The 20,072-nt window shown below is 37.3% G+C and overlaps 2 protein-coding genes across 2 annotated transcripts; both read right to left on the reverse strand.

The window, feature by feature from the left end:
- Window positions 1-1,296: 1,296 nt before the first annotated feature.
- LOC112786327 (serine/threonine-protein phosphatase 7 long form homolog) lies at window positions 1,297-3,457 on the reverse strand. Its single transcript, XM_025829717.1, has 4 exons — window positions 3,395-3,457; window positions 1,615-2,327; window positions 1,437-1,527; window positions 1,297-1,329 (listed from the first exon to the last, which is right to left on the reverse strand). Exons 1-4 carry the CDS (start codon window positions 3,455-3,457, stop codon window positions 1,297-1,299), a joined length of 900 nt encoding a protein of 299 aa, XP_025685502.1.
- Window positions 3,458-18,304: 14,847 nt separating this feature from the next.
- Window positions 18,305-19,176, reverse strand: LOC112786328 (uncharacterized). Its single transcript, XM_025829718.1, has 3 exons — window positions 18,955-19,176; window positions 18,775-18,897; window positions 18,305-18,712 (listed from the first exon to the last, which is right to left on the reverse strand). Exons 1-3 carry the CDS (start codon window positions 19,174-19,176, stop codon window positions 18,305-18,307), a joined length of 753 nt encoding a protein of 250 aa, XP_025685503.1.
- Window positions 19,177-20,072: the final 896 nt, after the last annotated feature.

Raw genomic sequence — 20,072 nt, forward strand, 5'->3', positions numbered from 1 at the left:
CGTGTGTGCAAGCAATTTTTTTGTTGTTTGTTTTTGGGTAATTTTTTTTGTTTGTTTTAGTTATACAAATATTTCATTTTGATACTATGATATTTCGTTAATTCGTGTTAAAAATTATAATAGAAATATAATTTTCGTGATCACAAAGATGAATAATAATATTAGTTTTAAAATTTGTTATAATGGTCAAATTTTATCTGAAACAGCTAAAGGTGTGATATTTATGTGTAATAATCCTTGTATATCTGTTCTTTCTTTTATGGTGTCGTTCGAAGAATTTAAGATTTATATTTGTCAAAATATAGATCCTCATATGCCAAAGAGGGTGACAAATATTTTATACAGACGACCTATATTAGTATTCGGTGGATTCGTTCAATTTCATGCGATGTACATCAATGATGACACAAGTCTGCAAGAGATGTTCTCAATCTACTATCAAGCCCAATCACAAGTGTCTGTTATTGAGCTGTATGTAGAGTTCGACCAATTACCGAATACGGTAGAACATGATCATGATTTCAATTGGGAAAGTTATAACAATGACAGCGAAGAGGAATATGAAGGCAATTACGATTTCGTTGATCTGAATGCAGACGAGAAACAAGAGGACTGAACCATTGAGTCAAACGTCAAAGATGTCGCAAATGTACTAGCGAGTGAGCATCCATTCGAAGAACCGTCTTTCATGTGCGCTTTGGATCTCGATGCCATGAATACTCTAGAATTTCCAGAGTATGCCAATGCAAGTTTGTAGTTGCATCACACCGTATTTGGATTAGTACTTTAAATATTATGCACTGTGTAAATATGGGTTGGCGGTGTTACTGCAGATCCACCTGTGGTCAAAGATGGTGAATTTGTCATAGGGATGGAATTTAATTCTAGAGAGGCTGTGATAAAGGCAGTTAAAGATTATACCATTCACAGAGGTGTTGATTATCAGATTTTTGAGTCTGAGCCGATGACATTTTACGCGAAATGTGTGCAATATGGGCAAAGCTGTGATTGGCTTATCAGGGTTAGCATGATGCAAAGAAAGTATTGTTGGGAGATTAGACGATACAATGGCAGCCATACTTGTACTAAAGCCACTATTTCTCAGGATCATTCGAAGTTGGACTCAGACACTATTGCAGAAGTAATTAAGCCATTGATAGAGGTCGATCCATCCATAAAGGTGCGATAAGTGATTGCAGATGTCCAATTGAAGTTTAACTACACGATTAGTTATCGCAAAGTATGGTTGGCTAAGCAGAAAGCAGTTGAAAAAATTTTTGGAGGGTGGGAAGCTTCTTATGAAGCGTTACCCACATGGTCCCACAAAAACTGTGTCGACAGAAAAACACTACATTAGGCAAACCTCTTAACAATGAAAATAACGCATGGTATAAAATTAGAGGACGAATGAAACATAAGCAATAATAGTGACATACATTAGCATTTGTAATGTTATCAAGCATCTGCCTAAAATGTGCAGGTGTCCACCGCGTAAACTCTATCGAAGGGGAATCCCACTCGTTCCACCTGTCATTGAATAATGTTACATCAATATAATGCATTTACATAGTCAATTAATAAAACATTAGTAATGAATATCCTTAGAGGTCATACCAACAAGCTAACGGGAAAGTCGGGGGACGGCGAATTGGTGCAAGGAAAGGCATCCGTTCCCAAGCCCATACGTGCAACAGTGCTAAAGGCCCATCTAAATCTTTGTAATCATATTGCGTGGCCCAACACAGAGACCTACACAAGTGGGCAAGACAAGCTGATCCCCAACTATATGTCCTGATTCTAGGAATATCACGGAGCAAGGGTAGAAATTTCCAATGCATCCCTGCACCGGATTTGTCAGCAAATAACGTGGTACCAAACAACGACATAATGTGGCACCTGGTATAATGCTCCATAGCCTCATGAGTAATCAAAATTATTCCATACTTAACATTACGCAACCATGTTAGTTTGATAAAGCTACCTCTGCATTCACTCGCTGTTGGGATAACTCCAAAGTTCATCAGACATTCTTGCACCATGGATCCGTGATTACTGTTGGTTGGCCATGTAACTAGTAGCCCAGTTCCTTGAATCCCAAATATCAAAGCTACATCTTCTAAAGTGATAGTACATTCACCTATAGGGAGATGAAACGTATGAGTCACTGGATTCCACCGTTCTATCAAGGCATTTATCAGGACCGTTTGTCCTGAAATTTTTCGAATCTGAAACACATTGTAAAAGCCAGCAGCTCTTAGATAGGGTTCTATTCTCCGATCATATAGTTCTGGAGCATATAAGTGTCTCAGTTCAATTACTCTAGAACCCTGACAGAAATAATCCTCACGTAATTATAACTGTTAAAATAATAATGATAATAACAACAATAACAATATCATTGTTAATAAGTATGGAAATGCACTTGGAAGTGAAACTATTAAAAAATGAATTATAACAACCATAATCACAATAACTATTAAAACTTAATAACACTATCAGTAAACTTGTAACTATCTCAATAATAGTAATAATTATAATAATAATAATAATTAAAAATAAAATAGCCACTAAACTCTTAAAAATAGGGTCCTTAAAAGTTTATTTAGACTAACTACCATGTTCATATTAATTTTGTACACTCAAATCAATTATTATAACTAACTTCACTTTCAGTCTATAATAATACTATCAGTAATCATATAACTATTTCAATAATAATAATAATAATAATAATAATAATAATAATAATAATAATAATAATAATAATAATTAAAAAAATAAAATAGCCACTAAACTCTTAAAAACAGGGTACTCTCATGTTTATTTGGACTAATTACCATGTTCATATTAACTTTGTACACTCAAATCAGTTATTATAACTAACTTTTAGTCTATAATAACACTATCAGTAATCATATAACAACAACAACAACAACAACAACAACAACAACAACAACAACAACAACAACAATAATAATAATAATAATAGTAATTAAAAAATAAAATAGCCACTAAACTCTTAAAAATAGGGTACTCACGTGTTTATTTGGACTAACTATCATGTTCATATTAACTTATTACACTCAAATCTATTATTATAACTGACTTTTACTCCATAATAACACTATCAATATATAATAACACTATCATGTAAATATATAATAACTATCTCAATAATGATAATAATAATTAAAAAATAAAAAAGCCACTAAACTCTTAAAAACAGAGTACTCACGGGTTTATTTAGATTAACTATCATGTTCACATTAACTTATTACACTCAAATCTATTATTATAACTAACTTTTATTCTATAATAGTACTAAGTTCATTTAAGCAATTTATAATTGATGTTAACATTATAAATAATTTTATAGGCAAAAAAAATTACTTACATATAAAGGATGATCAAGATATTTCAAAATATGTTTATCCATTGGGATTTTTTTCTTCCCCATCTTGAAAAAGATAAAGCTGGAGTTCAACAAAATATGCAACCTTCATATGGAAACAATGGTACTTAAGAAAAAAGGAACCGAAGCAGAGAGCAGAGAGTTAACACACACTTTGTGTTTTGGTGTTTTGGTCTTCTCAATGATGAGTGAGAGCGTCTGGGGAGAGAGGAGTCACGGACCACACAGGGGCTCACCGCATGCGAGCCATGTGGACACAACATCAAATCGGAAGTACCTATTTTCTTCATGCTTCAATTTCCAGCCGTAGATCACCCATCTTGCGGTTGCTATCCACGGTCTCTCTGCTCATCCGCCATAAAATCGGTACCCTCATTTTGTTTATTGATCATAGCCGTTCTCACCTGATCCAACGCCTCCAGCTTCTCTTTCCACACTTTCTCTCCTAATAGAAAATGCTATTCACAATTTGTTTAAAATCGTTATTAACGATTTCTGAATATGCCAATTATCAAACCCATATCTGTGCATAACACACTCCGAGTCTCATTTTTGGGTATTACCCACAATCTATCCTAATATTAAAAATAAAAAATTCGAATATTTTTTACATAACTAATTTTGTTTTTGTTATTAAAATAAAAAATATAAGTTGTTAATCATTTCTAAATTTAATTTTTTGATTCTACAAAAACACTATTGTCTATTTTATTTCGATTACCAAAATTATTTTTAAAATAAAAACTGACGTTGTACGTTGTATTATAGGATAGTGTAGTCATTCATTTTTCCTTAAGAGAAATGCTAACTATTTTTAATATTTTCAACTTTAAGATATGTTAAATTTTAATTTGAACTATAAATTTGTAAAGTATTTATAATAATAATTATTATATATTTATCGTTTAAAATCTTTAAAATAAGAAATTCCACTTATTTTTATTAATTTGTTTAGTTAATATGATTCGGTACATTTTTTATTTATTCTAATTGGATTTATCTTTTTTTTGAGATTATATATATAATAAAATAATAATCACCAACACTATGGATTGTGGAATGTGTAGTGGACACGGAAAAGAAAACCAATCCACCTGAAGCTATAGTTATATGCTATACGAGTATCGATTCCCAAGGGATAGCTCAGTGAGGGCACTTGTTGTCCCTCTAAAAAGGTTTTTGAAACACATTGACAAAGAGTGAAAGATCAACGCAGATAAAACTTAACAACCACAGAGTGGCAGGAAAGAAAGTAATGGAAATGGGGCGTTTTCCCTATTACGCTGTTCAGCATGGTCGACAAGTAGGCATATACACTACGTAGGAAGATTGTAATGAGTAGGTATTAGGGTATAACCACGCTGAGTTCGAAGGATTTCATGTTTGTGACGAAGCCGTGGCATGGATCAGTCGGGGAAAGGTCGGGGTAGGCTCCCGTGGGACACAACACACCGGTGGTGGGGTTAGATGTCAGACCGGAGGAACCACGCCGCCGCCGTTGTTTGTGGTGGGTGCCAGAGGTGTGGAAAAGGGGAGCTATAGTAGTAAGGTGTGGGGAGGCTCAGGTAAGTTACCGTTGGTGTTTTTTGTGTTAAAGAAGAGTCTTTCATGTTCCTAAAATCAGAAACAATTGCGATTTTAGGTGACAGGCGGGGCATTGTAACGATTGGGGCAGAACAGCCGTTTCTGCTCGTTGAATTCATGGAAATGATGTTGATGCGAGCGTGTTCCATGCTAAGGATTGGGTGTCCCATTTTTTTGGCGCAGGAGACCAAGGCATTGGACAGTGTGATTCGCTTTGGGTATACAGTAGTCCTTCCAAGCAATGACAGGGGTCTTGAGCTTGTTGCTCACGGGCCAGTCTCGGTGAATGATCATGACGCTCGCCAAGAGGTGTCGTTCGTGATGTTAGAAAAGCTAATGTCTACCACTGGTCTCGCAATTTGTGACTATAACTACCGCATAATATGTCGATTGAAACATGAGAGAAATGAAGAAAACACCAAAGTTATGTCTTCTCTGTCGGAACGCATTCGTCAGTTAGAGGAAGAGAATGCAGATCTGAAGAGGCAAGTTGAAATGTTCGAGGAGCTTGTGGAGGAATGATGATCAATGTTAGTGTATAATCTCCTTTATTTTGTCGTTGCTGGTCATGTGAATCATTTGTCTTCTACTTCTAGTGTTAGTTATCCGGAGTAATATGAACGTGGGTGTACTAGTCCTCTCTTAAATGGGGTATTTTAATTCAATGGATGTAGTTTTATGGTTGATATTGTCAGGAAGTGGAATTAGTATACAAATTAATGCATGTTTCATACTCCATTTGATTTCATAATTGTTGTAAAATTGAATTGCTATTTTTGGATGAATTGCTACATTAATTGTTGGTATTCAATAGGGGCTAAGTATGTTGTTAATTTTAAATGTTATAAATCCTTTTTATTTGTTGATTCAAATTCTAGGGGTAGGTTTTGCTCTTTTTTTTTAGTTAAATAAATTCCATCAAAATTATTGTGTTTGTGAAATTATTGGTCTGCATCCAATTATACCAACCCAAAAAAAAATTAAATCTAAGCTTGAGAAAATATATTATTATATTACATTTATATTTCGTTCAACCTAGTTAGGCTTTCTCTGATTTCATCCATGAAGTAAGTTATATAAGTTAGGAAGAGTTTCAAGTGTACCGGGAATACCAGTGTTCTAGTTGTTTTAACCGTTGATCTGAATTATAAAAAATATATATAATATATATTAATTAAAATCAACGGTTAAAATAATTGGAACACTGGTGTTCTCGGTACACTTAAAATTTTTCCTATAAGGTTATGGGGATGAATCTTTAGAGTGATTTTGGTAGGATTTAGGTGAGGCTATCAATCATATGCCTCAATCATATCACATCAGGTATAAAGGTCACCTTTATGTCATGCCGGGCTCGTAGATCTATGTGCAGGGTAGAAAGATAGAAGCCTATAACAATTAGTTTGTGTGGCTTCGTATGGAAGGTTTGCATACAACCTTGAACAACAACTACAAGCTAATAATAACTAGTGGGCATGTGAGTTTACATGGGCCTCCAAATTGGGCTTCAATGTGTAGGCCCAGATACTCTTCACAACCTAGGAAGCACCGATACGACACACGATACGGACACGACACGACACGGATACGCTGACACGTTCTTTTTATAAAAAATTGGATATGACACGTTTAGGATATGATGTGAATTAAAATTTAAATAATATATTAAATTAATAAAATATCATATTGTAAATATAAGAGTAAATATAGTTTCATAAAAAAAGTCTTAAAACTATGCAATTATTAAAAAAAATAAAAAATTGTAAGCTAGTGAGTAAGTAAGCTACCAAAGACAAACGGTAAGTAGATTTAGGTTTTGATTTATTAATTATTTTATTTTTAAATTTAAATTTTGATTTGTTTTAATTTTAGAATATTTTAAAATTAGAAAGAAAAAATTGGTTAATCGGGCCATAAAATCATAAAATCAATTCAAGATTTGCAGTCCAGCAGAAAGATCCGTCTCATGAACATCTGAATCGAGTCGGACTCGTTCCGATTCATGACAGCTCTACTAAAATTCTGCACCGCAAAAAGACACGCCGCCGATACGCTCGTTTGAAGTATCCGCCGCGTGTCGGCGTCGGATTCGTGTCCGACACGGATACACTGGCACTATGAGAGAATCCGTGCTTCATAGTTCACAGCTCTTCATATGTATTGGGAAGAATTGACATTGATAAAGTGGAAAAGCGCATGATTACGGTGACACTGTGGTGCAGAGTCATCACATCCGAGTTGAACACCCATTGAGTCGCAAAAGAACGACAACAATGATGGACCTCCGACGCAACCAACGGTGGAGAAGTTAGTGTTGGACTGTGTGAGGTGTGTTGATGAACAAATTTTCACCTTTTGTCATTCTGCTGTGTGTTGTGGGGGCAAAGTGACATGATTTTTTTGTTTCAACTTTGCAGGGAGAAGGCAGCAAGAGCAACAACAGAAGGCCCTGTAGATGTTGCTTCCATCATGGATGTACTGGCTCAGATTCATGAGGTGAGGATTTTATGTAATGCTATAATTTAATAACACTAGGTGCATGTATTCAATGTAATAACTGTTACATCATGTTCCATGCAGCATATCATTTGGAGTGAGAAGACGATCAGGTCAGCTGTGTCAACTCAGTTACAACATTCAATGAGGTTAACAAAGAATGTGGCAGGCCACTCGACCATGTTAAACATCCTGTGGTCCGAACACGTGGGTCAAAAGAGTTCACCAGGATTGCAGGAAGGACCTAAGAGCAGGGAAGGGGTGTGTCCCTCAAAGAGGAAAGGGTACTCCAGTTCAGGGGTGGAAATGGTGGCTTCAATGGCGAAAGACGGCAGACATCTCTGCAGAGAGGAACAGATTAAAGTCAGCATGAAGGGTTCAAAAGGCAAGTTCAATGATTCTAGGAAATCAGCATCAAAAGGTGATAACCCTGCCGAAAGCCCTTGAAGGTTAGCATGTCTAACTCTGTTCTGTAGCAGTTTTAGTAACTATTTGACTCAAACGAGGTTTCTTAGTAACCGTAAGGGTGATATTATCTTGCAGAGGAAGTTAGAGTTTCCCATCGGGTTCAACTGCGATGTGGAGGTGCCTGCTAATTCGATCGAGTTTAGCACTCCCCATCCTAGTGGACGCAACCGAGGTGGATTATTGCAGGGGGAAGACATGCCCCAGGTCAGAATTAATCCATGTGTATTGTATGTGTATAGGAAGAAAGAACAATTCTTCATGTTTCTGTAATTACACAACATGAGTATTTAGAATGTGTTCACATTTCTTTGCAGGTTTTTGACCTCGTTTTCAGGCCCCCGGAAGGCATGTTCTTCTCAAACCTGGAGCTTGCGGTTGTGGCATATGTGTTCGACGCTGGTCTGGATAAAAGGTTAGTTCACTTTCTGAGTACTTTTCACCCTTCGAAAAACTTGTTCATAAAAGTTGGTGACATAGCTGTGTGATGTATTTGTGGGATGTAGAGAGGTTTTGTTTCCTAGTGAGCATACTCAGGGGGATCGGCATGCCTTTTGTACCCTGTGCCCAGGGGAAGAGCTAATAGACGATGTAAGCTAGTCTCTACTGTATGTAATTTGTGGCACCAGGAAATAAGAATGTTGTCTTATCGGACCAGGCTTAATATGTGTGCTCATGCGACACAGGTGATCAATCTTCTTGCTACGGTTTTGACAGATGAACGCTCTGAGCCGAGTTGGTGGCTCTCTACTAGCTTTGCTATGAGTTCCATCTCCCTCAACTTTTTGGGGCATGTGACTTACATCTTATACTTTTTTCTTGCTGGTCATTACTGATGTGGGTTGCGTTTATAGGATATACATTCAGATTTAATTTTTCATATAACACAAGAACTGTAATTGATTTATTATAATACTCCAGCAGAGAACCCACCGTAACCGTAAGTAGTAGTTTAGACATATTCTCTTTTGTTTAAAGTTTGCATGCACAGCTAAAATTTGGAGTAAATTGTATCTTGCGTTTCATTTCTCTTTATATTATTATATCATACTGGGATTGGTATACTTCACCACGTTTAGCTATTAATTTCAGTAGAAAGACTATAAGCTAGCTTCGGTACTAATAAGCAAACCATTGAGAAGAATAAAACATTGGACTTTTATTAGAATAATTGGTTGCTGCTTCATATGTTACATTGATAGCTAATATGCATACATGGATTAATAGTTGCTGGTTTTCATCTTTTATGTCAGCAAATTGCATTAAGCCCTGGTAATTACTGCTCGAAAACCCTGGAGTTTATCAAGAGAAGATTCATGAGCCCGATGGATGATATCACCAAGGTTGGTAGTTGTTGGAGTTTTCATGCAGCACAGTTAACTTTGTACCTAGTGGGTTTTTAATGGTCATGGATTTAAAAGATGAGCATCTCATCTACTTGGATTCTTTGAAAGACCACAGAGAGCGCAACGCTAGGGTGGACCAAATGACATATGTGGTAAAATTACCTCATTTCTAATGCTCTAAATTTAATTTTTGGTTTTGACATGTATCTTTGCATACTCTGGTGCGGCTGATATTCTGTTGCCAATCCAAGCCTTCTTCCTACAAACAGTACTCAGGGACAGGAATTTGTACAGCAAGACCAAGAGTGTCGTACCCTTAACGTCTGCATACAGAGTTAGGGAACCCATCACCGGCCAACAAGAACCAACCTCGTCAGTTTCCTAGTTAACTCTCTCCGTATCGTGTGTTTTAGACTTCTATTAGATCCTTATAAGAGGTGTTTATGTTTAATATTTTTAGCCGTGATTGTGGCATATGGGTTGCACAGTAGATGCAACTTTCTAGTATTTGGACCTCATATGACATAGAGGTTATGCATTTCACATGCCGGATAATTTCACATACTTTTTTCTTTTGTTGTCTAGTTTCTGATAAGACTGTCTTGCACGCTCTGATGCGATATTTATCTTTTTTGTTCCACGACAGGGTATTAACGACCACAACAGAATGAGGTTAGCTTTGGACTTAATCATGGCAAAGTCTAACCCGACTAGAGATGAAATTTGCAAGCTTGCTTGCAAGCATTGGAACGAGACACTTGATAATCCAGCCACAAGGGCAAAGAACCAAGGAACCCAACCCCCCGCAGAAGCATTGTCGGTTGCTAGTAGCAGCTCGAAGAGCTTAACTATATGACTGCATAGGTTGCATCCAAGCGTGAAGCCCTGATTAAGTTAATAGTTGTCTTTGCTACCTTGACAATATGGGGCTGTTATGCTTTTTTGTTAGATTTTTTTCTCCGTGGGTGGCCGAAGATAACACTCTAATTTTTTGTATGGTGGATGTATTTTGGGCAATTTTTTAGTTGATTAGTTAAGTAAAAACAGGTTATGGTGGTTAGTGTTGTGTGCTGCACTCGGATGTGGGCATCTCCCTACACTATTTGGGTTGCTATTTTTGTGTTAATATCAGGACTCCCAATAGAATCTACAACTCAGTTTACTAATACGGAGATTGTTGGTTTAATGAATCTTATTTTGGTGAATATATGTATTATTATGACTGCTATTAACTACAAATTATTTCATATATTTAACGGTTTAATATGTTTATGATAATTTTCTTCTGAAATACTTCAGCATTATTTTTTGAAATTTAGAATAAAGAATTTAGGTTTTAAGGTCTAATATTTGAGATGCCTAAAAAAATATCAAGAATATAGGCCTAACCAAGGCTGTTTGGTTATCTAACGCCACTATTGAAAAAGTTGCTATCTTTCAACATAATGAAAGCATCATGCCAAATAAAAGAAAACTCTTCTCAAAGCAAGTTAACCATTCACAGTATGATGTGTCTTGAAGGAACTTAATGAAAAACTTCCGTTACTCATCACTTAAATTTAAGTGGTATATTTCCAAGTCATTTTTGTTACTCAAGACATTGATTTACAATCATTTCAATGACACATTTCACTAGTTATTAAATAAAGAAAAAACATGAAAAATAAAAAAGTTATTTTCATAGCTAACCATGCTGTATGAACGATAATTAGACCCTTCATTCTTATTCACTCTATATGCATGTACATTGGGTTAATTAAATTACTCATGCTCACAAAATTCTAGTCTTAATACATGTTTGCACAGTTATGATGGAAGTCATACGATCCATAATTTGTTAGTATAAGGAATCCATGCACGAAGTGGCTTGTTTCATCAACTACAGTGACCTTTTTGTCCTCAGTCCAATAACAACATCTCATCAATAGAGTTTATGGGCTTCAAGACCATTGAAGTCAGTCCACCCTCAGTAAAAAACACTCCTAGTGCAATTCAAGAAAAAACTTTTCAACCTGACCAAAATAAAAAAACAAAAGAGCATAAAACCAAATCAAAACAATAAACAATTAATCCCCATATCATCCAGGTACATATACATGCAAAGTATCATCTTAAAACATCTGAATTCGTGTTACACATACGGCATTCATGAACAACGACTATATACTAATCCTAGACAATACATATTAATATAAAAACTCAACAAATGCCCTACCTGAGGTTGTGGAGAAGTTCTATCACCTGCACATAAACAAAATTGAATTAATCTACTACTGCACCGCACCCAAATTAACGACTCACAAAACAAATCAAACACACGATGATACAAGTTGAAAGTCGTGATTACCTCCCTAGTTATGTTTCCAGGGTCCATTGGATGTTCTGACCTCTCATTCCCGCTTTGCGTCGTTCCTATCATGTCTTCGCCAGGACCATGCGGGCGATACGGAGAATCACCCTGCTCACCCATTAATATAGGTCTTTTCTTCATTATGGCTTGTTCATATACTCATTCAAGCAAGCATCGTGCTTCTTGGCTTCGTATATCTTGGAGGAAGATTTGTTTTCCTGCCAAACAAAATCGAATAAAGAAATGACAATAACAAAGTCTTGTGCAATTCAAGTAGTGCAGCAATAACGATTAAGGTTTCGACATAAACTACATCGTATTTACGAATACATGTAACAATGAGTTGGAAACAATAACATGACAAATTTAACCCTAGTATTGAGTGCATTCACTTGATAACTCATCGGACTCTACCCTCATTGTCCATGTCTACCTCGTGTTATCCGTGCACCTCCTCTTTGTGTGTCCAGGTCTCTTGCAAATAGTACACTTCCTCCTTTTACCGTGCTGCCTTGCATTTCGGGGGTGCACCCTTTATCCTAACAACGACAAGGTCCCTCACGCACCCTTCATGCCTTTCTTGTTCATTTGCATCGTTGCTGCCAACTGCTTGGGTTAGCTGTGTACACAAGGCCCGAATTCCCTTTAGGGCCTCTGTGTACACCACTTGATTCCTGGCACCAAGAAACAACATCTACTGGGATGCATCATGAAGAGCCCCATGCCGAACTAAAAAATCCCTCTCGTCGTCTGCTTGACCCTGCTCTACGTAACCATCGATAGATTTCGCATCTTTCTGCCACCGTGTGAGAACTACCCTTGGCGGTATATCTTGCACATGGTCGTACTTCATAACAAAGAACATGTGTCGGCATGGGAAGCCTTCTCATTCCCAAAATCTGCACTCACATTGCAGTTTTGCCATGTTCCTATCAAACAAAGTGATGAAAGTACGACCTGGATTACCGTATTCCTTGGTCGTGTATACCATTGTGGTTGAAATCCTCCTCTTTGCTACGTAGTTCACCACCCCGACAGCATCAATCTCCTTCTTCACTAGAGAGAAAATTGCTCATGTGTACATCCGTGCAGCCCCGCTCTCAATTGGATCAAGGCATGTTATCATCATAGGGATGCTAATTACGGAGTTAAATTGTGCCACCATCTCATTATGTCGGTACTCACATACAAACACCTCCAAATTCTGCTCAAGCTCCAATATTGCGTGCCTGGAACTCAAGAACTTTTTGACATGAGAGTTTAACCCCTCGTACCTCAATGTCGTACGATATCCAGCACAAAACTTTCCCCTCAGATATGCACTGACCAACATGTGTTTTTTCTCATACATCTATAGAGTCCAACACTTTTCATTGAAACCAAACTCCTCTGTAGCAGTGGCCCACTCACTTTCAAATTCCTCAACCCCCATGTTGGCATACATCCATTTGGAAAATAAATCTCTAAACATCTCATTCCCGTTCGACGTGACGTTCTTTTGAAGATGCCATGCACATAGCCGGTGGGTTCCATTTGGAAAAATCTTTTGAACCACTGCAATTATTGCATCATCTCCATCTGTGACGACCACTGACGGCATCCTATTACATATAACCTCCAGCAAGTTTTCAAGCATCCACATGTACGAGGCTGTAGTTCATCCAAGAGGAGCCCGAATTCAAAAATTGTGGTCTGTCTGTGATTATTAGTTCCTGAGAATATCACCAACGGTCTCCTGTACTTGTTCTTCCTGTACGTGGAGTCGAAGGCAACAACATCTCCAAAGTGTTGAAAGTCCGCTCTACTGGCACCATCTACCCAAAACAAGTTAGCCAATATACCTTCGTCAGTGATGTTATACCTCGTCGTCGACATCGGATCCGCAGCTGATTTTCCTTGCAGATACATGACGGTGGAATTTGTGTCACCATCGGCGACGTTCTCCCGCTTCTTTCTATCTATGTGGTTATACGGATCTTTCTTTGTAAACCCCAGTAGTGAGTAACCTCCCGCAATTCCAGACATGTATCCGAGTATCTTGGATGTAGAAAGTCCATAGCTATCCATACTTTCCATGTGTGCCTTCGCAGCATCTGACACGCCACAAAAGTGAGGCATCAAGTGAACCATACTGTCGGGGTCAAGTCATGGTTGTGGTGAATGATCACCTTCCAAATACTAGTATCTCGATCCAAAAATATTGATAACTTTGCCTCGCAGTTTATGCGTATTTTCGGTTTATGCATTCTCTTCCTATCTAATCTTGCATAGTGCTTCTCCCATCTCTCAACCCGACCATGTTGCAGAAGAACCTTCTACGGATCAAATTTCCATTCTCATCCTTGCCGTAATCCCCTTTTTGGACCACAAACCCATGGCATTTTCCTAATTGCATGTAGAATTCATAGGCTCGTCACTCAGCTCGAAACACCATCCGATTAATATCCTCTGCTGTCACTCCCAAACATCTCCGTAATCAGATGCTTCCTCATTTGAATCCTCATTCATTACATCAAAATCAACGGAGTCATCTGTTTGGTTACTTGGACCATACCCAACAACTCCTTTACTGGATCCATCTCTAACGTTACTCGCCACAAAGCGACTAATTCCCATCTGCGAAAGTAGAATACATACATCAAAATGTCCATAACCACAGCAGCGTATACAACTTCACAACTAAATGAAAAAGTAGTGCCGACTTGGAATATACTTCGTGATAATTAACTTGCTAACTTTTCTTTTGTAATTCTTAAAAAGTTGTCATCTTTTTAGAATGATACACTTAATTGAGTAAGTTTTTAATTTCTAAAACCCGAACAACTAACACTAAAGATAAAACAATTATGCCTGGGAATTAGACTCATTCATATGATGATAATAATAATCTAAAGGACTACCTAATGTAATCAACGATTTGTTCATGTACAAAAGTAATAAAACCTTAACAACGGTCACATTGAAATAAAAACTTTACTATAGGTCCCAACAAACAGTATCGTTCGTTAGAGTAGGTTTCATAATTGCAGGTTGCAATACAAATTAATGGCTTAAAAAATTTATCTTTAAACCTATTAGGATAAGACATGTTAGAAAAATAAGAAAATACAAATGAAAATGTTTGACAAATGCAAGTTATTATTTTTCTTACACTGTAAGATTCCACCTTTTTTCTCCCCTTTTCCTTTAAAAGTACTCATTTTGCCATTTGGCTGTGAAAAGAATGAACATTTTTTTCATTTAATTAGATGAATGTTTTGTCCTTTTAAATCTTTTTTCATAGAATCAAATGTGAATTTTACTTTCCCTTTCTTAGTCTTTTCACATTTATCAACAACGTAATCAATTACTTCCTTGTTTTCATTATACGGTTATTCATACCTTATACGTGAATATTCATACTCATTAATTTCATACCAAATAACACCCAATTATTTTTTTTCATAATCAGTTATGAAAAAATAAATTATTCACACAGTAATTGATATAAGTCATTTCTTGCACAACTAATCTAAACACTCCCTACAGTTGCCTTTACTATGTTTGTAGAAATGCTTGTTCAAGCTATTTTTAGGATACACAGGCTGTTGCACGCGCTCAGGTGGAAGCAATCAAAGAAATGAAAATAGAAGCTAACCTGAAAGCAATTGGAGAAATTAAGGTTGCAACATATATGGCTCTTAGGAATGTAGATATGGTAGATTCTGTGATAGAAGCAATGAAGGATGACCTAAGAAGGTGGCGTGAAGAACATCACAACGATATGGACTACGCAAAAAATTCTGCAACATCAATCTCCTTGCACATCTACAAGGCAATAGAAAGTCAAAGATCAGATATATAGATAGTGTTCAATCTATAATCAAAAGGAGTAGAAGGGAACCATATTGCTTGTAGCATTTCAAATTTCGTCCTTTCTTTTTTCAATTTAGGAGGTTCATTTCAACTACATGTCCATGACAATCATCTTATGGATCAACAGCTTCCATAAAAATATTTTGCAAATGCAGATAAACTCATTTTCAAAAATCTGTTTCAAAGTTTTGGTGTTCCTAGGACCCGTAAAACTTCCAAAAAGTTAACAATAAACAAACACAATGGTTTACGAATTTAACATTTGGATTTAGCTTCTCTCTAAGGGACCTTCTTTACTTTGCAAAACATAAAAGGCTGAATATCATGACTGAGTGCAGGAAATGAAGGGCATTTGCAATTTGTTTTCAAATGAAACAACAAAATGGACAACACCAACTTCTAGTAACAGCACATTGCAGAATGATGAGTTAAAAAATTCATCCTTCACAATTTTTAACTAATTATATGGGAGTTAGCAGGTGGATGTTGATTAATGATTTTATTAGAACATGTTTGAGTGATCGACAACGGAGGCAGTAGTTATGGTTCCCACGTGCAGAATCACAGATTACTTAAGTTATTGGCAAATTAGGCCCTAATGCTCAATGATACACGACAGACGGTCAGTCCATTGAACATGGAGGTAAATTGCATACACTCCTTTATTAATAGAGTTTGTATTATAGAGAATAGTAACTATAATGTGTATGTGCATTGAACTAACTCAGTGAAGCTCATTGCATACATTTAGCTATATAAAGAAGAAGAAAGCAACTAACTAATCTGCCTACTAATTCTGTTATAACAGAATAACAGAATTAGGAAAACAGAATGCGTGTGACTTGAACTCCATGTAACTGCACTACACTTACCTATATTATCCATGTCTGCCACTGATTACTATTATTTTGTGTATATACTCTTGTGAAAGATTTAAAGCTAAAATTTTAACTGTTGAAAGAAACCACCTTTAAAATCCCTTAAAGATAAATAATATTTGATAAAATGCTCAAAAAAAGTTATTAGCTACATTATGGAACATTTTGCCAAAGATTGTTCACACTATTTTTCTTTCTTTTAGCTAGATTGTCAAACATTTTGTGATGCTATATTGGCATGTTACTCACTTTAAAGATTGCATTGCATTATACTTGTATGCATCACAATAACAGATGATCAGTGCTGATAATAAGAACATGGCTAGCTAACCGATTTTAATCGCCACTACTCCTATTTAGCAAAGAGACTACACACATAAACGAACTAATTTGGCATATTAACATTGCAAATTATTAATTAATAACACCCTTGCTTGCTAAAATTGTGAGAACTGTTTAAATTAAGTTACCATTGAAAATTAAAATGGAATGCTATTTAAACTAACTTCTATTATTACAATTGCAAACTTTAAGGACATGATTGTTGTGATCAGAAATTATGAATACGGCCCGACAAAGGTAGAATCAAAACTCTAACCTATTCTCAGGAAGCACATCACGTCTTAACCCAAATAAGACCATACCCACATTTCAGAGACGAAAAAAACTTATGGCATAATATTTTCATCTGGACTTTGTGCAAGGAAAATATACAATGCATACCTCCACCGGCAGATTGCGATCAATGGCAGTCTCGCCCAGCTTCGGTCCTCTGTGTTTGGCGTAGCGACAACGTTCCACCCACAGAACCGTGCACTCTCTAGTGAAACTGACCAATCTACCCCAACATACGTGGAGCCGCCACCCAAAGGAACTCAGCCTCACTCCGGCGCCGTCAGAGGAGGAGCAACTTCTTCTCTCTATCTAGGGTTTTTATTTTCCCTCCGTTAAGTTCATCACCTGGGTTACACTCTTTCTATTTCCAACGAAGCAACCTAAAGCCACCACCAAGGCCATTTTTTTCTCTTCCATTTACAAAGAGTTTAGAACCCAAAAAACCCACTTCAGATAGACCCATTATTAGCTATCATAACGGATTCCGTAATACAACTTAATTAACATACTTCATCCCGTAATCTTCTAAACTCCCGTGTGTCAACATTCACGGATTCACAGTCTTCTCTGCACATTGCCACTAGCTTTCTCAGAATTGGCTTTTTGAAGTGGACAAGTGTCACTAAATTATCCTGCCACCAACTTTCTATACGTGTAGAAACAACAACCCTTTAATTTCTACACCAGAGAATTCACCTTATTTGACATGGTAAAATTCACTTAGAAAAATATAACAAGAACCAACTATTTTTCAACATTAAAGCATAATCACAATCAATACTAATATTGTCTAATAACATCAAATATTTAAGTCAATACAAATAACACAATATTATACATTAGTCTAAAGTCTTATGTATTCTAAATATAAAACATTAACTTATAGTCTTATAATGACTAATAACACAAAATATTAAGGTTTACAATACTTAAATTCCACATAAGAATAACCATCTTCCATCAATAGCCATTAACGTTGTCAACTTGTTCCTTGTGATGTGGATGCATGAAAGAAACCTACAAAATATATAATGACTAATTATGTGATGTGTATGATGATCGGGTCGGGTCTGGGTGACCCGAGCTATGGCCCGTTCCCAGTTTCACTCCCTTCTCAGATTTCATTTCTTTTTTCCAGGTGAATCCCATGTCACTTTGGGTACAGGTCTTCATCATCCAAAATGCTTCGGGCCCGGGTCGGGTCTTCGGTCCGAACCGGGCCGTGTGCACCCCTACTTTTACTTATCTGATTTGCCTTCAATTTTTCATTTATAGCCACCTCTAAAATGTGATCAAACACCCTCTAGAAATCTGTGTTCATCCCCCACTCCATCTCCCTAATAAACTTAGTCTTGGAATTAAGATTATTGCCTTCAATCAAATGAAGCTGAGGATCTTCACCGAATGTGATAACCTTTCCTGCCCATGGTTTCTCATTCAATTCAGACACCAATAGTCCCAATGCAACAAAAACCTCCATGGGAACCCCACTCATACTCCCAAAAACATCACACACAGCCAAACAGTTCTTTATCTTACCTTTACTGAACATGTCACCCACCATTCTACTCCATTGAAGCTCTGCCACGTCTCCCAAAGGCGCTCTGATCTTATGAGGAAGCAAAGCACTAGAGGCAATGGTAGTCTTCCCTGACTTCACGACCTCAAGGTACTTCTGGAACCTCTCTTTGTCATGCCTTAAGAGGCGACTCTATTGTATGGGATCAAATCCAAGCGGTTCACACCGATGAAAACCATGGAAAGTTTTAGAACCTTCCTAAGAGGGATAAAAACGTCCTTCCTCAACCGATCGCGGATCCTGTAAGCATAATACGTCTCCTCGATTCCTTCATACTCAGACTTACCCTCGCGAGGAAAGATTCTCCTCGCAATGGCCTAGCAAAGAAGCGTGGATCGGTCAAAGGAAGAGTCAAGAGAGGGGCACCACTTCGCCGCAAGACTAATATCCGTTGATCTGCTGGAATTCAGTAACTCTATATCGGTCTTCAAACAATTGGCAAAGTGATCGGTGACGCTATCGTGGAAAAGCCAAAAATGTGCATCATTCTTGTAACGGTGAAGGAGCTTCTTGGCCATGGAAACCTTCTTGTGTTCCCTGAGAGTAGGGACAGTCTCCTTCTTACTCCTCTGGTGCAATGCTTTTGTTTTCATCATCTTTTTGTTCCTCTTCTTAGACTTGGAGCCTTTTACGGTGAGTCACTGCTCCTTCTGATTCTTGTGGAGATCAGAACCTTCTAAAAGCTTGTAGAGAATTCTAGAAGGTCCTTGAAGTATTCGAATTCGGTGAAGGTGGGGACGTTGGCTACGAGTGTCTTGGGTGGTTAGAGAATAGCCACATGGCTGTAGCGTAGAATCCCTCGCGATCAGACTTGCCAGTTCCGCAGATGCCTCAGAGGTTACAGACAAGCTTGAGTGTGGTGAGGGGATCGTGGCTCCATGCCGCGCCAAGCCTCTATTGGAGGGAGTCGAAGGGAGTGTCAGGGACGACGTAGAAGAAGAAGTCGAGGCATGTGTTGTCAGATGACAAGAATATTGCGGAGCAGTTCTCTGTGAAGCCCATTGGGGGATTGGTAATGTTGAATTTTGAGACCATTAGGTCCGTGAAGGGTTCAGAGACTGCGGTTATGGTGTTGGTGGCGGTGGTGCCACAGCGGCTTTGGGGTTGAGACTTCAGGTGGGCCTAGGATAACGGCCATAGCTCTGGTTTGTGTGTATGTGGCAGAAAAAATTTAAGAAGTTAGGTTTGATAGAAGATAGGACAATATTAGAGTAGGTATAAATTGAAGGGGAGTGTATATAGTTCTGCTTCAGCTTGGGGAGCAAGCAATTTTAGTAGAGGAATGTGACGATGCTGCCCCTAAAATAATTTTGCTGTTAGAAGGTACAACCTGTAATATTCAATCGTTGACTTGCTTTACTGTTTACTCTTTCTTTTTTTTTCATTCTACAGTATTCCTCCTCAGTCCAACAAGCTAGTAACTAATTCATCACGGTACTTAGCTCTATTTAAAAGCACTGTTTATTCTTGCTTAAATCTATTATTACTTGCT

The sequence above is a fragment of the Arachis hypogaea genome, chromosome 20 (genome assembly GCF_003086295.3).
Source record: "Arachis hypogaea cultivar Tifrunner chromosome 20, arahy.Tifrunner.gnm2.J5K5, whole genome shotgun sequence".
NCBI classification, from domain to species: domain Eukaryota; kingdom Viridiplantae; phylum Streptophyta; class Magnoliopsida; order Fabales; family Fabaceae; genus Arachis; species Arachis hypogaea.